Source organism: Penicillium chrysogenum (genome assembly GCF_028827035.1).
Source record: "Penicillium chrysogenum strain IBT 35668 chromosome Unknown utg000002l_segment0_segment0, whole genome shotgun sequence".
Taxonomy (NCBI): domain Eukaryota; kingdom Fungi; phylum Ascomycota; class Eurotiomycetes; order Eurotiales; family Aspergillaceae; genus Penicillium; species Penicillium chrysogenum.
In genome coordinates this window covers 3,175,011-3,193,066 of record NW_026622750.1, presented here as the reverse complement: position 1 = coordinate 3,193,066, position 18,056 = coordinate 3,175,011, and the positions used below count along the sequence as shown (strand labels likewise).

Here is an 18,056-nt window from a genome sequence, read left to right as displayed (position 1 = left end):
CTCAACGCAGGGCAGCGTCTTTTGGAACCGTAACTCCCCGTTTAGGGCATTACTCGACGCCTAGGTGGACGGACTTCAAAGACAAAGTCCGTTCTTTTGTTGACATCTTATTACCTGTGACCTCATGAGCTACACTCATTCATGGTCTCGTCTACGCATCTGCTTTTCTGAACCTAAAATCAACATGTGATCGTTTACAAAACGGGGTGGATCTTTTGAGTGCAGCAAGCCTCCAGGTGTGGCGCCATTCCCACCGGGAGGGGACCAGTCAGACTGACTGGAGATTAGGGTCTGGCGTTAGCTACTTTCCGACCTGTGAGAAAACATAAAATGTACCCCGCTCCAACGGAATATTATACTTTTCACAACGGCGACCGCTAAATTTATTCCTGCTTATTCTCTCCCACTGTAAAACTGAAAATCACTACGGATACTGTGCCACTCTACGCGAATCGGATTCTAGTATGTCAGGTCCAAAGAATGCAAGGTCTCGAGTTAGACTCGACCCAGTCGACGCGTATATCGATGAATTTCATGACGAGTTGGATGGAATTTCTTCGGCCCGCCTAATGCATGTCACAATGAGCTGCCAGAAATAATCTACGCAAGCCAGTGTCTACCTGGTACAAGATGGCAGGTGTTGAAGAGTACTTGCAGGGCGCATCCAGAGCCAGGGTTCTCAGCCTAGTCAAGATGCCCATCGAGAGTGGAGAGGCGACTGACGCGGCTGCGCAAGCAATATGGGATGCCGCCACAGATGTGGTCCGAGTAGGTGAACAGATCATCGGCCACACGGATACCTGCATCCGGGAAGAAGCAGCGAAGACATACTAGCATAGAGCCCCACAAAAACTCTTAGAGGCATTGCAGGATATAGAAACACTCCAACGCTATGCGGAGCCATGGCAACGTGTATTGATGTTCTTTGTACAGACACAGGTATGTCGTTTGGTGTCTGGAAGGTTGACTGCTCAGACGTGACCCACATGCTGTAATTAGCGATATCGGGGTGTCGGGTTAACGTCTGCTAAAATTAGTAGGTTGGGTTTACTGATCCACTCGCTTGTGTGATCCACTCGTATATGAAATACGTTAGTTAACTAACTTAACTTTAGTTAGACGTTGACCATCTCCTTCACCGCCCGACCATTCACCACCACGCTCATCAACACTCACATCAACACTCATGGTTCGTCACAACAAGCATTCCAAGACAACACTCTCATTTCTGTTTGTCTACATCTGAATGAAAGATGCCAATTTCTATTGTAGCGAGGAAATCACGCCAGATGATAGTAAGGAGATCGGAGACCCCTTATTTCCCGAGCAAGGATAGATCGACAAGCCAGCTTACTGTAAATATGTAGCCCTTGCCGCAGCCAGGGAGGCGAGGGATAGCCACTGATGGTTGCAGTCGGCAAGGGATCCCGCCCCCTCGAAAGCGACCATGCCTGAATCCGAAGTATAAAAAGCTACAAGTGAGCACTGCAAACAGCCGGCACACTGAGCCGCTTGCAACCTGGTCGTCAATCACCGCTGTTCCACGGTCGATTTGGTTGAGTGGCTTAAGACGTTCCCGAGGTTTGGAGGCCGGGTCCGTTTCCGACTCGGCATGAGTTAATCGCAACTATAAAGAGACCGGTTCGCTCGTTATTTTATGTCCCCAAACTCTCTTTTTGAACCTGAAAATCAAATACGAAGCGACAATTTCGATCATCTGCTCAAAGACATGGAAGAAAATCTGACCCCAACGTCAGAAGATCCGGGGAGTTCGGAAGAACAATGGACCGCGATCGACTTCCGTCGGGTCGGAGACGAACTTGGTCTCCAATCCTCGAGAACGTCCCAGCGACTCAACCAAATCGACCGTGTCCGCGCCAACGGTGTTGGCGATCATGTTGCACTGCCTCAGCTAGTGGTATGTGGCGATCAATCTGCTGGCAAAAGCTCCGTGCTGGAAGGAATTAGCGGAATCCCTTTCCCTCGACAGGATGGGTTGTGCACCAGATTCGCGACGGAAATTGTCCTCAGACATACCCCGCAAGCTATTCGCATGACAGCGACCATAATCCCTCATTTGTCGCGAGACGATGAGGAGAGACGGCGCTTGGCCTCGTTCCGGATGGAATTCCGTGACTTCGCTGAGCTACCTTGTATCATCGAAGCTGCAGGCCAGTCCATGGGTATTCGTACCTCGGAAGATCAGACCGACGCTCCCGCGTTTGCTGCCGATGTTCTGCGATTGGAGTTAGTGGGCAATACCGGACTGCATTTGACGATTGTTGATCTACCCGGCTTGATATCGGTTTCTGAGAATGAGCGTGACATGCAGCTTGTCAGTGATCTTGTTGATTCTTACCTCGAAAGCTCGCGGACTATCGTACTCGCGGTTGTTCCAGCAAGTAGTGACGTTGATACTCAAGGCATTATCCAACGAGCCCGTCGCTACGATAAAGATGGGGTACGAACGGTTGGGATCATCACAAAACCGGATCTTATCAATGCCGGAACTGAGCAGCGGGTTGCACGCCTCGCGAAGAACATGGACCGTACAAAGCTCAATCTGGGGTTTTTTCTGCTCAAGAACCCGGCCCCTGCCGAGCTGCGGGAGGGCCTGTCTCCAGCTGCTAGAAAGCGGGCAGAGCATGCGTTTTTCTCTAGTGAACCATGGAGCAGCCTGGGACTTGATCTATCGCGTGTTGGGATTGAAAATCTTCGAGTGTTCCTCCAAGAGCTTTTGGATAGTCACATCGAACGTGAGCTCCCCAAAGTTCGCGAGGAATTGCGTGAGCTTCTCGAACGATATTGCCAGGATCTTGCTGCTCTTGGAATGGAACGAAATACCGCTGGTCAGATCCGGATATATTTGACGCAGATCAGCGCCGATTTCCACGGGTTGGTGCGAGCTGGTATTGATGGCGACTATGGTGGCCGGAACGCGAATTTTTTCAACGTCCAAGGCAAGAATTTTGCAAACCGGCTGCGCGCTGTCGTCCATCTAGAGAATGAGAAGTTCGCGAATCACATGAGAGAATACGGTCAGGCACGGAAAGTTGTCGGTCAGGAGGACAATCAGTCTTTCGAGTCAACTGGTCAGGCGATGGAGTCATCTCTCAACGAAGAGGGTCAGATTCTTGTTAGTAAGGAAGGAATGGCTGCGTGGGTCAAGGAAGTGAGTAGAAAGTATATCGACTGTTGATCTCTTTCTAATAATACCAGGTCTATCATCGGACGCGAGGCAGGGAATTACCAGGAAATTATAATCACGCCCTTCTGGCAGAGCTTTTCCATTCGCAGTCAATGCGTTGGGGCAAGATCGCTCGTGAGCATGTGGACTCCGTCGCAAACTTGGTCTCCACGTTCTTACAAGCAGCACTGGGCTTTGTGATCAAAGATATCAAAGTGCGCCAAAATGTCCAAAACTGCGTCGAGAAGTCTGTTCAAGGAAACATCAAGCGCGCGAACGATGAATTGAACGTGTTGCTCGAGGACGAGGCGCGTCAGCCCATCACGTACAATCATTATTATACAGACAACATCCAGAAGGCTCGAAATGACCAGTCAAAGCATCAGATTCAAGATTCAATGTACAACGCTATCCGGACTGACTGGAACGGGAAATTTCATGTGAGCAATTCGTCCGACGAAATAGAAAAGCTCGTCACATCGCTCCAGCAGCGGGTAGTTGTCGACATGACGAAGCAAGCCTGCTCCGAAGCACAGAATGACCTTACTGCATACTACAAAGTCAGTGTACCTTTTCTAATCGCAATATTTTGTGCTAAAATTGTATCTTCCAGGTGGCCATGAAAACTTTCGTCGACAACGTTTGTAGACAGGTCATCGAACGGCATATCATCGCGAAGCTTCCAAGTGTTTTCGAGCCTGTCCTTGTGAGTGGATATGGGACTGAGGAATTGCTTCGAATGGCTGCAGAATCTGCGCAGGTCAGTATCCGCCGGGATGAAGCACGTCATTTCCAGGAAGTGTTAGAGAAAAGTCTTGAGGATTTGAGTGTTTAATTGGGTAGCCGTGGGCTTCGGGCAAGGTTTTTTCTCACGAAGTTTTCCCTTGCCCTTTCGTGAATGCGAGGGCCTACGTACATGTGCCATTGTTCTTGTCGTGCTTATTCTTGCGTTACAAGTTCTTAAAATTTGTATTTTGTATTTTGTCTTTGAACCTGCGCTCTATTTTAAATCGGAAGTAAACGAATACCGAGTCAATGGCTTCGTCGATTTATGGCCGGCCTAATCTTGTTTTTGAAGTCCCTGCATCGGATTCGGGCATCGCTAGCGACTCCGCACGCGATGCACATCAGAAGCATGGCGCTGGAACGCCATTCGATGTAGCAAGACTACTTCAGACCATTTGCAGTTGAGTGGTTCTTCTTTAAGATGAATAGCATCAAAGTGGCGCGTAACACACCCAGGATCATGAAACATCTGAAAGCGAACCTTATCCAGAAGCCCCTCACTTGCGAAGCATTGAAAGCATGCCTCTGGCTGCTTAACCGCTTCGAGGTATTCCCTGGTGGCACGTAACGGCTTGCCATGTAAAGGGGCAGGTACCTTGCATGAGTCGACATCACTCCAGGTCTGCTGTAAATCCTTCGGCTGAGCTATCGGTCCAGTAGGCGGAGCAGATCCAGGAGCTTTCCGTTTAGGCCGGCCCCTTAATGGGCCTCCTTCAAGGACGTCACAATACTGAACAACCGCTGCAGTACCCGTATCGCGCCGATGCCACTCATCCTCTAATGAGTTAGAATGATAGGAAGGAAGACTCTGCGCGAGATGCAACTGAAGGGGGTGCATGGTGTCCTCCAAGGAGGATTTGTCTTCATTCTCTTCCTTGACCGCGGCAGCTCTGCCTCGATATTCAAAAAGGCTTGCTCTTCAAAATTCTCTCGGATGTGATGCCGTAAGCTCCGATGCAAGCTTTTCCGCGTGTTTCTCACTTCTCCCGTTGCTGGAGTCGAGGAAGTAGGCCGGGCTCCTGAGTCTCCTCATATTGCGCGCGGGGCTTGCCTAGGTTGCGCCGGGCCTCCTCCAACTCGGAATTATCTTCAACCTGTGTCCGTTGTTCATCAGTCAAGCAGCGTGGGCGTCGCGTGTCTCGCTAACGGCTCTGCCGTGTGACGGCTCGCATCAGCCCCACATCGGGGTCGAGGCTATAGATGACCCGGATCATGTCGGTGTCGGGTTGCAGGGGATGATAATGGTTGAGAAAGGTGCACGGGCTGGCGTGCTTCATGATCAACATATGTTGCTCCTTGCTCACACGGGGCGATTGCAATATATCCAGTATGGTCTGGTCATTATTAGAAGCCGGTTGCAAGAAAGCCTTCTCCTTGAGAGTGTATATATCGACCAGATAGGTTTCATCAAGCGGAAGAACGTAGATTTGAAGGACCGAAATGATACCGTTTCTCGAGAGATTGACCCCTTCAAGATCAATATAAAGAGACGGCGGGTTGGTAGGTAAGCCTTGCAGTTTCCCAACCAGACTCGCAACCTTAGCTTCGGTATCAACAAATTCTGGAACCCGGCCAGTCTTGAGGTCGACTCTTTTGAGGCCTCGAGAGGTGAACTTCCCAAAATTTCTGCAACGGTGCACCTGCCTAAAGATTCTGGGTCTGGACCCCCGGCAGGTGACATTTCGGAAGCTATGGAAGTTAATGATACGCCCAATACATCGACTGCGGCTAGAATGATACACTTACCAGACATTGCAAAAATGCGGCTTGTGGAGTATCTCTTTGAATATGCTACTGAGGAAGCAGGGACATCAATATTCAATGGCCGAAGGTGTTATACTGCTGACTTTATGACCAGATGTAAGAGTGCAGGATCATCACCACCCTATCCCTATCGAACACATCTCAATGTGCGTGCTGTTCTCATAGGCCACCAGACGACAAAAAAGGAACATCTGAGGGAAAGCTAAATCTATTGAGTGGTTGATGACGACTATTTTGTCTTCGCGATTACGCTTCCAATCTCTCGGTGGGGCAGATCAAAGGATACAGTAGTTCATATTTACGTACTTGGCCCACAAGTGACGTAGCCACCCAATAGAGACCTCGGTACTCCGTATTGTACGCTGCCATTACCAGCTGTTTATTATTGACCAATAGTAATGGCGAGCACCCTGACCCCTTTTCACCCCACAAAGTTGGAATGCAAGATCCGTGCAACGATCACTTCACTCTGTGTTGCTTCTCCAGATCAATTAGCAAGCTTTTGGCTTCCTTTATATCAGGTCCACGCCCCCTGGAGGCTTCCCCGCCGTCGGCTATCGGCGTGCCTTTGAATATGAGCGACGAGATTATCGCTGTTGTGCGTGGGGTATAACCCAAACTCTTCGAGTCCCCTGATCAGTCTTCTCGCCCGCTATTGTCAGGATTCGGATCTGTCCCTCCCCTATAGCACAAATGGCCCCGAAGATTGGGCGTCGTATGTCACTTGACAGCATGACCCTTGTCGAAATGACCAGACATTCAACATCGTCGCCTAGGCAGACAAATTCGATCGGATCTTCGATTTAAAGGGGCCTAGTGGAAAATGGCAGGCGGTAAGATGCGCATCAACATTAGTGTTCGCTTTTGAAGCTGACATCACTGTTGAGTTACTAAACACTCCGGGCAGAGGAATACATGTAAGTCAGGGAGTTGCATATGATGATTGATGAAAACCAACCCTAACCTTATTTTATTGACGCAGTATCCCTGTTTGAAAGTTACGAAGCCGGGTATGCCTGGGCAAAACCCCTCACCCACATTCTTCACTGACAACTGCTTTTAGGCACGGAGTAGCTCTTGCTATGCACTCAGATAAGGCGAATCCGCTGTTTCTTTCGCCGATCCGCGGTTCGTCAAAGGTACGATACACCCCATACGTGTCCATTGATCATGGAATATACCATATGCGGTCTCTGACCAAGCGCACAAAGCATATCCTGGACATCGGAACCGGTGATGGCCCTTGGGCATGTCAGTAAGATCCAAATTCCCACCGTAAGACCTAAATAATCTCGCTAACTGGATTCAGAGATGTCGCTGATAAATTCCTGCCCGGCAAGTACTCTTCTCGTTGTTTTATAACCATACGGCTAACGCGCCACAGCTACTGTTCGGGGAGTAGACCTTTTTCCACGTCCTGTCAACTGGGTACCGCCAAACTGCATTCTCGATGTGCTGCAGGAGTGGACATGGAGTCAGAAGTTTGTTTTAATCCATATGCGCCATATGGCTGGACCTTTTAGTTCTACGGAGTCGGATTTGGTCTACAACAGGTGTTATGAGTTAGTATCTTGATAGTGGAGTCATACCCGCCTTTGTCTTCTATTGAAAATACTGACATCGATAGCAACATGAGGACTGGCGGGTGGATCGAACAAGTGGAAATGAGCTTCGTTGTCGTCCAGACTGATGATGATAGCCTGCCGCCCGATAGTGTTTTGTCCCACTTAGGTCCAAACGTAATTCGGTGCGGCGCGCACGCCGGCCGGCCATGTGACGTCGTCGATACGATTTCTAGCAGCATCCGGAAAGCTCGTTTTGTCAATGTGCATGAAAAAGATTTACAAGTGGCCGATTCGCCCATGGCTCAAAGACAAACAGTTAAAGGAGGCTGGCGTGGTCAATTTCCAACGCTAGGTAGCCGGTATGGAGGCATAGTGTATGTGGCTCCTCACCTAAATTGGCGAGCCAGAGCCGTGGACAAAAGAGGAAGTCCACGTGTATGTAGCTCAGCTGCGTAGGGGGCTCCAAAATCCCTATCACCATGTTTGGCAATGGGTGTAAGTTCTTTCTGTCCCGTGTTCGATTCTGTACAACGTCTTTCTTACTGACTGGTGCTGCAGACGAAGAGTATGGGCCCAAAAAGCCTGTAACCGTCATGACGGAAGCCTTGAGTTTGATATGCTCTGTGTAAATTGTCCCACTCTTACTCTTTGTTATGGGCAAAGGCCATTGCTTTTGCATTGGAAGCTATCCACTTCGATCATACATTTCTTTCTCTCGTGTTCGGGGACCATTCCGGACTTCTTCGTTTGATGACCCCGACTTAATATTATTTCGTGCCGATTTACAGGTGCGTAGTCTTAGATGAGACGGGCGTGTCATTTGCGGCGGAAAACGGACGCTAAACATGACTAGCGCTGCCAGGCAAGGGGATCCTCACGACCTCTCGACTTCTTTTTCACTCCTCACACCACATCACTTCTCTCTCTACATCACTTCTTCTCTCTACATCACTTCTTCTCTCTACATCACTTCTTCTCTCTACATCACTTCTTCTCTCTCTCAGTTTCGTTCTTATCTACTGTTCATTTCGTATTCCAGCTTTCCTCGGCTTGACGTCATGTCAGATCAACCCCACGGCCGCGGCGGTCGCGGCCGAGGACCTCGTGGCGGAGTCTTTGGGGACCGCGGTGGTCGCGGAGGACGTGGCCGAGACCGGGGAGATTTACAGGATCACCCTTTTCGCCCTTCTAATCGTGGGGGGCGAGGTGATTTCCGCGGTGGCCACGGTGGTGGCCGTGGTGGTGGTGATTATCGCGGCCGTGGAGACTTCCGGGGTGGCGGCCGAGTTGGTGATTCTCAGGGCCCTCGAATCTTTAAGTGTGTGTTACTGCTTTCATGGCCTTTTTCCAATGATCTGTCTCTGCATTTCACGAACAGCCACTCTAACCTCCAAATCCCCGCAGTGAGGGCAAACCTATTACTCCGCCGGATACCACTGTCGTCAAGACAGAAGACGCCGTGGCTAAGGCGCTCGTTGCCAGCCGCCAGAAAAGTGCAAAGAACGCTGCACAGGCATATCCCGACCGGCCAGGGTACGGTACTCTCGGTCGGCCTGTTACGCTATATGCTAACTATCTGCCCTTTACCTCCGTGGGCAAGCCAATCTTTCGCTATCATGTCTCCACCGCCGCAGGGGGCGGCCGGGAGCCTGCTGGCAGAAAAGCACGACACATCGTGCGTCTTCTGCTGGAGGAGCACTATTCTGCCAACTTGAACAGCATTGCAACTGACTATCGTTCAACACTTATCTCAGTGGCCAAGCTTGCTGAAGGCCAGTTCGATGTGCGCTACAAAGATGAAAACGATGAAGAATATCCTGAGAACCCGAAGGTGTACAAGGTTACCATCCAACATATAGGCGACATTAACCCAGCCGACCTGATCAACTACCTCACTTCCACCAATGCAGGGAGCATGCTTAGCTCCAAGCCTGAGATTGTTCAGGCTCTGAACGTCATTCTGGGTAATCATCCGAAGACCGAGCGCTCGGTAGCCTCCATCGGCGGAAACAGACATTACAGCTTTCAAGAAGGTCTCAAGGAGAGTGCCAGTCTCGAGGGTGGTCTGGAGGTGCTTCGCGGCTTCTTCGTCAGTGTACGAGCTGCCACTGCCCGTGTCCTGCTGAATGTCCAGGTCAAGTACTTGGCCTGCTACAAATCAGGACCCTTGGAATATGTGATTCAAGAGTGGAAGACTAGCAATTTTAGGGCCAGTTCCTACCAGATGGAGGCTTTCCTGAAGCGTATGCGTGTTTGCATAACTCATATCAAGCGCAAGGGCAAAAATGGCAAAGAAAGACCCGCTCGCGTCAAGACCATATCCGGTCTGGCAACTCCCCAAGATGGTAGATCAGCACCCAACGGGCCAAAGGTGGATAGCTACGGAGCTGGTCCCCACGGAGTGAAGTTCTTCCTGGATGCTCCTAGCTCGCAGTCTCCACGGCCTGGTAGTGGAGAAGGAAAGGGCAAGAAGGGCAAGAAAGCCCCTCCCAAAGCTGGCCCTCCTCCAGCCGGGCAGTACATTAGCGTTGCTGATTTCTTCAGGAAAGGTGAGTCGTATTGATACGGATAGTGATGATACTCTGCTCAACATTGATTCGTTCCTCTAGAGTACAACATCACTGTGAATCCCGACCTCCCTGTTGTTAACGTCGGAACCCGAGACAAACCCGTCTACCTCCCTGTGGAGGTTTGCGAGGTCGAGGCTGGCCAGCCTGTGAAAATCAAGCTCTCTCCTAAACAAACAAAAAATATGCTTAACTTTGCGGTCAAAGGCCGAATGCCAGCAAAGAATGCTCAGTCTATTGTCACGAAAGGCGTAGGGGTATTGGGAATCGGTCAGCCACTGAATGCCACACTCGTAAGTGAACGACTGTCATGACATCCTCACCCCCTCATTTCAGCACTGCCGTATCAAGGAAATTCCTGAGCTCAGCTGACCATACTCACTTTCTATCCTAGTCTTCCTTCGGAATCAACCTTGGCGACAATCTTATAACTTTGCAAGGCCGTGTCCTGCCAGCTCCCCGGATTATGTATGCCAAGCAGAAAGAGCTCCAGGCCAAATTTGGCAGCTGGAACATGCAGTCCATTAAGTTCTCCAAACCAGCTGCACTGAAGAACTGGGTTTGGCTTTTTATCGACGCCCCTAACAGCAGACACGGTCTCTCTCCACAGGGGCTTGCTGGCTCACTAGATGAGTTTGTCCAGACTCTCAGAAATATGGGTGTCGCGGCTGAGAAACCTAAGGGAGGCACAAGGATTGAATATACCTTTAATGCTGACAATGCTCCGGCTATTGAGAAGGCCGTACGTTTCTTGCAAGAAAAACATAAGCCCGAGCTCATTCTGGGTATTCTGTTTGCCAAGGACGCCCAGGTCTACAATACGGTTAAGAAAGTGTGCGACGTACGCTGTGGTGTGCGAAACGTGAACGTGCAAGCCGAGAAGGTGAGGGGTGCCAACATGCAATATTGGGCAAATGTCGGCCTGAAAATCAACCTCAAGATGGGAGGTGTCAACCAAACCCTTCGAACCTCGGATCTGGGCTTCTTCGCTGACGGCAAGACCATGCTCGTCGGTCTCGACGTCACCCATCCTTCTCCGGGTTCCACCAGTTCCGCACCCAGTGTGGTGGGGATCATCGCCTCAGTCGACGCGCAACTCGCACAGTGGCCCGCAGATATTCGCATTCAGCCTGCGCGCCAGGAAATGGTTTCTGAGCTCGATACCCTTCTACAATCACGCATCAAGATCTGGGCAAAGCATAACAATGGCAAGTTGCCGGAACACATCGTCGTCTATCGTGACGGCGTGTCAGAGGGCCAATATGACATGGTCATTGAGAAGGAGCTGCCCCTCCTGAAGAAAGCCTGCCAGAACATCTACCCAGCCTCGGATACAAAGAAAGGCTTGCCCCGCATGGCCATCGTCGTTGTTGGAAAGCGCCACAACACTCGCTTCTACCCAACATCCGATGGTGAAGCCGATCGCTCCGCTAACCCTCAACCTGGCACCGTCGTCGACCGCGGAATCTCCGAGGCCCGTTACTGGGACTTCTACCTGCAGGCTCACTCCGCGCTACAAGGCACCGCCCGTCCCGCTCACTACTTCACCGTCTGGGACGAGATCTTCTACCCACTACTCCCTGGCGTCGGACCCGGTATCGGCGCTGCCGATAGACTCCAGGACCTCACACACAAGATGTGCTACCTCTTCGGCCGAGCAACCAAGGCCGTCAGCGTGTGTCCACCCGCCTACTACGCCGATCTCGTCTGCACCCGTGCTCGCTGCTACATGAGTGATCTGTTCGACCCGACTCCCTCTGCGACTCCGACGGGTAGTGTGGCTGGTGAACGTGGTGGTCATGTATCCGAGGAGAGCCAGACAACTGTTCACCCCAGCACCAAGGATACCATGTTCTACATTTAAGTGAGATATTTCCAACCATTGGGTGGGTGGTTGTCATGTCTTGGCATTTTTGAGAACTTTGTATATCTCGGGCGTATGGGATACCTGATTCCTACTTTGCTCCAACTGGGTGCGCCCTTCTTGGTCCGCGACTGAGCGTGGACCTGGTTCTTCCTGAAGTTTACGGTTTTCCTCTGCCTTGGTCTTGCGGCCTTGGATGTCGCTATTCTTGCGGCCGCTTTTGTTACCTACCACCTACTAGAAGGGCCATGGCCGAGGTTTTGGATGTGGTTGTTCTGGACCGCGAACTTCAAAGTATTCTTAACTTCACGAGTAGGCCCTCGACCAAAGAATAACTAGCGGGGAACTTGTGGTTCTCCGCAAGGTTGGTTGGACACAGGTATATCGTGGTTTCGGATAGCGTTTATAAATATTGAATTGTATCGATAACCAATTTCCTACTAATTGTTGTGAGGGTTGGGGGTCTCTTTCGATACATGGCTTGGGCCGCCCGTTGTGAGCCGCCCTGTATTTGAGAGGCAGAGGATGAGTGTCGACGTTGCTTTCGTGGAAAGGTTGAGGAGCCGGCTACTCTCTTCCTCACTTTCAGTGGAGATAGGTCTTGACTTTCAGCCTTTGTGGCGCTTTGGGGCATCATATAGTCCCTCGAGCCTGTGAGTAAGAGGTATGAACTCACGACTAGTCTTACCAATTTGGAAGCTGCTTCTAACAGACTGCTCCCAGATCAGTAAAAAGTTTGATTGAACGTTGTCGAGGGAAGGTCGATACCATCTTCAGTAAGTTAAAGCTACAATTTGAGGAAATCACCGACTAATCTACGGCCACGAACAACAGTAGTACAAAGTCTATACTCACTTCTCGGAGTTCCGATGACAAGCATCCCTTTCCGCGCACAAAATCTTCTTCTTCAAGCCATACAGCGACATCTTGAATTCGATGCGTTTCAATTCGTTCACAAATGGCTTTTGGAAGAGTCTCTCATGGTTCGGTGGACATGCCCAGAGGAACTGGAGCTACACAAGCTTTTCAAATTCTTGGTGAAACATCGGGACAAGATACAGTGCAGCTCTTGCCGTCAAGCCGCTAATACCATACAAAAAATGGCAAAGATTGGTTTCTGGTATCCGCCACGCTGCTGTCCACCGTCTTTCACAGGATCATGAATCTCTACTCCGGATGAACCGCGTCGCCATTGATTTCTTTATCTGTATCGGTGGACTTTCGCGCGTGGACAAGCTTCGCCGTCTATTGGAGTTCCTGGAAAATAGACTCCCAAAGTCAGAGCGCCGTCGAACGTAGTCAAGACGGAACTTCAAGCACCAAGCTTCTTTGCCAAGACTGTGCCTCGTAGGTCTGAAAGACCGATTTCTGTTGCTGCCGAAACACACCCAGAGAGTTCTTTACCGGATTGAGGAAATGTACAATTTGGAAGTGGAATGGTTCTTGCAATCTAAATTCAGATGACATCTACTCACTAGTTTTAATCTCTTGATGTTGAAATACGACATTGTTGACATGTATCTCGCAATAAAGAGGTGTGAAATGATTTGTTAAGTGTTCCGACGATTTGAATCTCAGTGTCGGCCAAAGGGACAGTGGATGAAGGAGTTTGATTTGTGGTTCGGAGAAGAAGTTCCAAAAACCTGCAAAGGTTCAGACACGAGATACAACGCCAGACTTGATAGCAGTCATCCTGGAGTTGGAACGGGTCCCTGTTGCTTAGGACGTGCTATTGGTGTATATCAGGTATTTAGAACATCCCGCAAGCTTTGGCGACAGAACGCTAGCTAGAACCCGATCCGCGGTTGTGTTTTCCTTTGCTCGCACGAGACCCATTTCGCTCTCTTAACGAGTGGCAAGCCGCCGCTCCGTCTATCCAGCCTATGGCGGCCTCAGAAAGATACTATGTCACAAGAATGCTCCGGTTTCCAGTTTTCCACATTTTCGCAATGTGATCTATTCATGGTTGACTCAACAACGGCACTTCCAAAATCCGAGACGCATGATTGCCGATACGCCGTTACATGTCACCACTATCAATTCACTGTCAGTACTTATTGTAGACTCGGAGGCTCAAGCTAACTAGTTTGCTTTCTGTTGTGAACTAGGGTCGGGGTCAATGAGCCTTCCCTTGCGCGAGGATGGTCGCACAGTATATGCAGCTGGTATCCTGCCACAATGTTTAGAGCATCGAACGAGAAAATGTGCTCTATACTTATACGTTGTGTTTTCCTTAGAAGTGACAGAATGACTTATCGTGTGTGTGATACCTTCCTTCTTCTCCCCAAAACTGTCCCAACAGGTCGGTAAATTGCTTCGTGCGGTAATAAATATTCTCAAAAAGGGGAAAAATTGCGCATATTGGCTGATGTAAAAGTTGATGCCTAATGCGAAGAAGCGGGTGTGAATTGAATTATTGACAGAGAGGCAGCTGATTGGTGACCGCTCGCATACACCACGTATCAGAGTCTTAACCGAGTATCTTGATTTACAGTACGGAGTAGATTGCAACTATATGTGATTATTGACGAGCCTCGGATATGTTGCCCAACAGTTTGAACGAGCCGCACTGCGTTGACCAGTAATTTCCCCGAAGATAATTTACAAATTGACGAATCCAGGAATGGCAGGGGCAGTTGTATTATTTAGGTGTCACCGTTGCACTATTGGGGCTATCGGTGTGTTTCCTAAAGTTGTATACATTCGGCATGTTTGACGACAAAGCTCTCCTGTAGGCAGAAACAATGGACGAGAAGCTTGATTGTTGACAGGGCGACAGGAAATTGCGCTGCAGGTTCTTCTCTAGCCGCATCGTAAGCAGATGAGCTTGGATGACGGTAGTTTACTTTGGCCACTTAGTCCCGCTTGCTTGCTGTCGGGAAAATATGTCCTTGGTGTTTATTATTGCCTAAATTCACGGTTGCAGAGGCTTAGCTTCAGGAACAGAGCTAATAGGGGCTAGGAACCTGAGTGGGCGTCCATCAAATGACAGCTGGCCACGGAACTCTGGATCGTAGTCGGGGCTCGCCTCGTCGAGGGTAGCAACATAACGGTTGCGACCACCGCGTCTCGTATGTGTCTTCGTACAATGGACTTTGAGGTTGTCGCGGCGTGAAAAGGTACGGTGGCATCCAGGCACCCAGCAAACATCTGGCTTTTCTTTAAGTGACTCCTTGTGTGGCGCTCGAGGTGGTCCTCACGCTTGAAGCCCATTCTGCAGCCAATGATTTTGCATTTGGACTTCCGCTCGTGCATATCAAATTGCTGGTTCGCAAGGTTCAAGCTATGACCATGCTGCCTGCTATTAACGTGACAGTCAAGAAGTGAATGGTCATTTACACACATGGTGGTGCCATGGAGTACCTGGGACTGCTCTTGTGGCTGGTCAAGAATCCAAGTAGAGACGATACCGGTACCCGAGGGTATGGGTCCAACTTCGGGGGCCGCGGGTAGACTTGATGTAATATCCAAGGTCTCAGAAGCAGTCGTCAAAGCTGATGGAAATACCAACGCTGGGTTGACAGTTTGCATTGTCGAGGAACCGGCCCCCGGCACACGTTGAACTACATTGGGCATTGGGGAGGAGTCGATTTGTCTCAAATGGCAGGGTCCCAATGGTGGCAAGCAAGGTATGGAGGTCGACTCAAGGGGACGGTCTGTTTCATGAGAAAGACAGAGGCTGGGCATGTCACGGTCCCTTAGCAGCATTGGTGCATGGTAATGAGAACCTGGGGAACAGTGGTAAGCCTGGATTACCCCATGGTCTACCCGATATTCACGGTGTAGAGATGTAGTATCGAGTTTATTATGCCTCTATATGCTGTGACCCGCGTCGGACCAGCTTGGGAGGACTTGTGAGTCCAAATTATGGACAGGAGTGGCAGCTGGGGTCAGCGGGTTGACCTTTGGGAGACTTGGGCCATCATGCTGGTCGAGCTGCGGAAAAGGCTGAGCCGGCGAAAGTGGGAGGAGATGTTTGCCACGTTCTTGGAACATACTGCCGGCTAAAGCTGAGCAATTTCTCAAGGAGCATGTATAAGAGGGGCGACTTGCAACTTTATTGGACAGTTGGCCATGAGCGTGCAGGGAGCGGCAATATTGCATGAAGAATTTTGCATTGGCTATAGCCCTGAGATAATCAATGACGCGAGAGGGTAGAATACATAAAAGTGCGTCGATACCGGGCACCTTTATGATGGTTCTAATACAAATCGTGTCTACGGAACATCAGAGACCGTATAATAAGAGTCCCCAAAATCCTCAACATCCTGAACAGATTTGAACGCCCTGGTAATCGTACTGCGTGGGCTGCTTTCACCTCTCCCTCCGGCGATTTACCGTTCAGCCCTCCAACAGTGATCAAACTTTACTCACCAGTGAGTGACGAGTCCCTTTTCTAGGAACATAGTCGATCTAAGAGTTCAAATTCGCAGAACCAAAAGCAGCTTTCAATTTCGGATATACAAGATTTTTCTTCCGCTCCTTAAGCCTGCAAGGAAACAATGTCCCCATCCCGCACAATATTCAACGAAGAGAAGATGCTGTTTATCTGGCACAAACACGTGATCCTCAGGCAAGAATGGCTCAAAGATTTGAACACAATCCGCTCTTGGTCCAAATATGATGAAAATTCTGGGCAGGATTCCTAGTGTTGGCCCATGAATGGTTGGTTTATGAGGAGGCAATCGAGCTAAAGCCTTCTCGTTCAATAATATATAGCGTTCATACTCATATTGTATACGCATCCAACTTCATCTAACGTGAGAAGGCAATAGATCTAATGGTTCATGTTTATAGATAACTTTATCGGGAAAAGCTTTGCTATAATTGGTATCCAGCGATTTCGCATGGTGCTATAGCATGGCAGTGATGGGGATCCTTATATTAATATCAGCTATTAGTGTAGGAGAACCCTGGCCTCGAGAGCAATTCGTGTTATATCATCCATACAAACTATGTCGTGACCGCGGATGTCCGAGCTGCCGTTCCTCATTCGGACAATGACGGCGATACGGTGGCGCTTATGATCCAAAATCCATCTCTGAATCTTGAGGCCTTGCCTTTCATGGATCGAAGGCCATTCACCGGGTAACCCTATACAATGCTCAGTGACTACAGAACTTGGGCTATTTCAACATGTGCGGCGAAACAACTATAAACTGCCTCTGTTGAAATTTACATACCGCTAACTCAAGGACGCACTCGTACATGTGAACTGGTTATTGTGCAAATAAAAGGAGGACTGCACGTCGTGGCGATGGGTTGGCCTAAGGGAAATAAGCGCTTCAAAAGCATCAGTGGCCCATTTGGAGCGCGCGATTCATCGCCAGATTTGCGAGGTTGCTTGAAGGTGGGAATGGTCAAGCGGCGAAGGAAGGTTCTTGACTGCTAAAGTCGAGGTCGGAATCCGTATTTTGCTGAAGGTATGGAGCTGATATTATGGTCGTTGTGTCAGAATTACAGTACATACCAAGCAACTCGTAAATACTGCCCTTTCTCTCCCGGATCTAGCTGAAATGACCATGTTGACACCGCCCCTAGCTGGGCCGACTTTGAATCACCACCTCTCACTTGTGGTAGCCGTTGGCTCTTCCAGGACATTTCACTTATTCGACGTTTCCAAGACTTATATTGCAGTACAATGTCTCCTCGGCGCCTTCCGCAGTGGGTCCGTATTTATTGGGTGCAGGTCGTTTCGCGTGATATGGGAGGGGCGAAGTTGGAGGAAAGCGGGAGGGCGCGGGTGGTGCTGCCAAAAAGGTTGCTGACGGAGGTCTTTGTAGATGAAGTCGTATTTTTGATAGCAAGCCTCGAGAATATGTCGTCCACCACTGGGGGTTATTCGAAATGTAATGTGGTGAGGCACATGAGCTTGTGTTACTGTAGTCCCCTGACCGAATGTGACCTGATTTCAAGTACCCATTTGATCCAGAGTGCAGGCTTTCCGACCGACCTAGGAGCTTCCCCAAGTATTTGGGGACAACACCACCTCAGGTTCTTCTTTCAAAATGAACAGTATATTTATGGTGGGTAGTAATAGAAATGATCGTTGCATTTTTCCTGGGAGTAGGTTTATCGAGGGTTTTGGGGAAAGGGTTGTGGCGCTTCTTCTCACTCTCGGGCCATTGTACTAGCGTGGTCCTCTAACTACTCTTCCTCTCATGCTCTCATTTCCATTGGACGCAAGAGTAGGTGAACCAAACTATGATACTGTACTTGGTCCGAGGTAGGCGCAACTGGTGTCGGGGCCAAGGTCTGAATCACAACCGCTAGCATGAAAAAGGCCTTAGTGGCTGATCTTCCCAGGGCCCTCCCTTAACCTG

The 18,056-nt window shown here is 49.7% G+C and overlaps 5 protein-coding genes across 5 annotated transcripts; 4 read left to right on the top strand and 1 right to left on the bottom strand.

Annotated features, from left to right (window-relative positions):
- Positions 1-630: 630 nt before the first annotated feature.
- Positions 631-834, top strand: N7489_004690 (uncharacterized protein; the record flags this gene model as incomplete). The annotated part of the gene is made up of 1 exon (XM_056710442.1): positions 631-834. One exon carries the CDS (start codon positions 631-633, stop codon positions 832-834), a length of 204 nt encoding a protein of 67 aa, XP_056568863.1.
- Positions 835-1,729: 895 nt separating this feature from the next.
- On the top strand, positions 1,730-4,022 carry N7489_004689 (putative dynamin GTPase; the record flags this gene model as incomplete). Its single annotated transcript, XM_056710441.1, has 3 exons — positions 1,730-3,172; positions 3,220-3,747; positions 3,801-4,022. The coding sequence occupies 3 exons, from the start codon at positions 1,730-1,732 to the stop codon at positions 4,020-4,022; spliced, it is 2,193 nt and encodes a 730-aa protein (XP_056568862.1).
- A 267-nt stretch (positions 4,023-4,289) lies between these two features.
- Positions 4,290-5,726, bottom strand: N7489_004688 (uncharacterized protein; the record flags this gene model as incomplete). Its single annotated transcript, XM_056710440.1, has 4 exons — positions 4,290-4,863; positions 4,955-5,067; positions 5,155-5,534; positions 5,720-5,726. The coding sequence occupies 4 exons, from the start codon at positions 5,724-5,726 to the stop codon at positions 4,290-4,292; spliced, it is 1,074 nt and encodes a 357-aa protein (XP_056568861.1).
- A 2,634-nt stretch (positions 5,727-8,360) lies between these two features.
- Positions 8,361-11,733, top strand: N7489_004687 (argonaute family protein; the record flags this gene model as incomplete). The annotated part of the gene is made up of 4 exons (XM_056710439.1): positions 8,361-8,620; positions 8,707-9,851; positions 9,912-10,162; positions 10,264-11,733. 4 exons carry the CDS (start codon positions 8,361-8,363, stop codon positions 11,731-11,733), a joined length of 3,126 nt encoding a protein of 1,041 aa, XP_056568860.1.
- Positions 11,734-15,540: 3,807 nt separating this feature from the next.
- On the top strand, positions 15,541-15,741 carry N7489_004686 (uncharacterized protein; the record flags this gene model as incomplete). Its single annotated transcript, XM_056710438.1, has 2 exons — positions 15,541-15,587; positions 15,609-15,741. The coding sequence occupies 2 exons, from the start codon at positions 15,541-15,543 to the stop codon at positions 15,739-15,741; spliced, it is 180 nt and encodes a 59-aa protein (XP_056568859.1).
- Between the last annotated feature and the right edge of the window lie 2,315 nt (positions 15,742-18,056).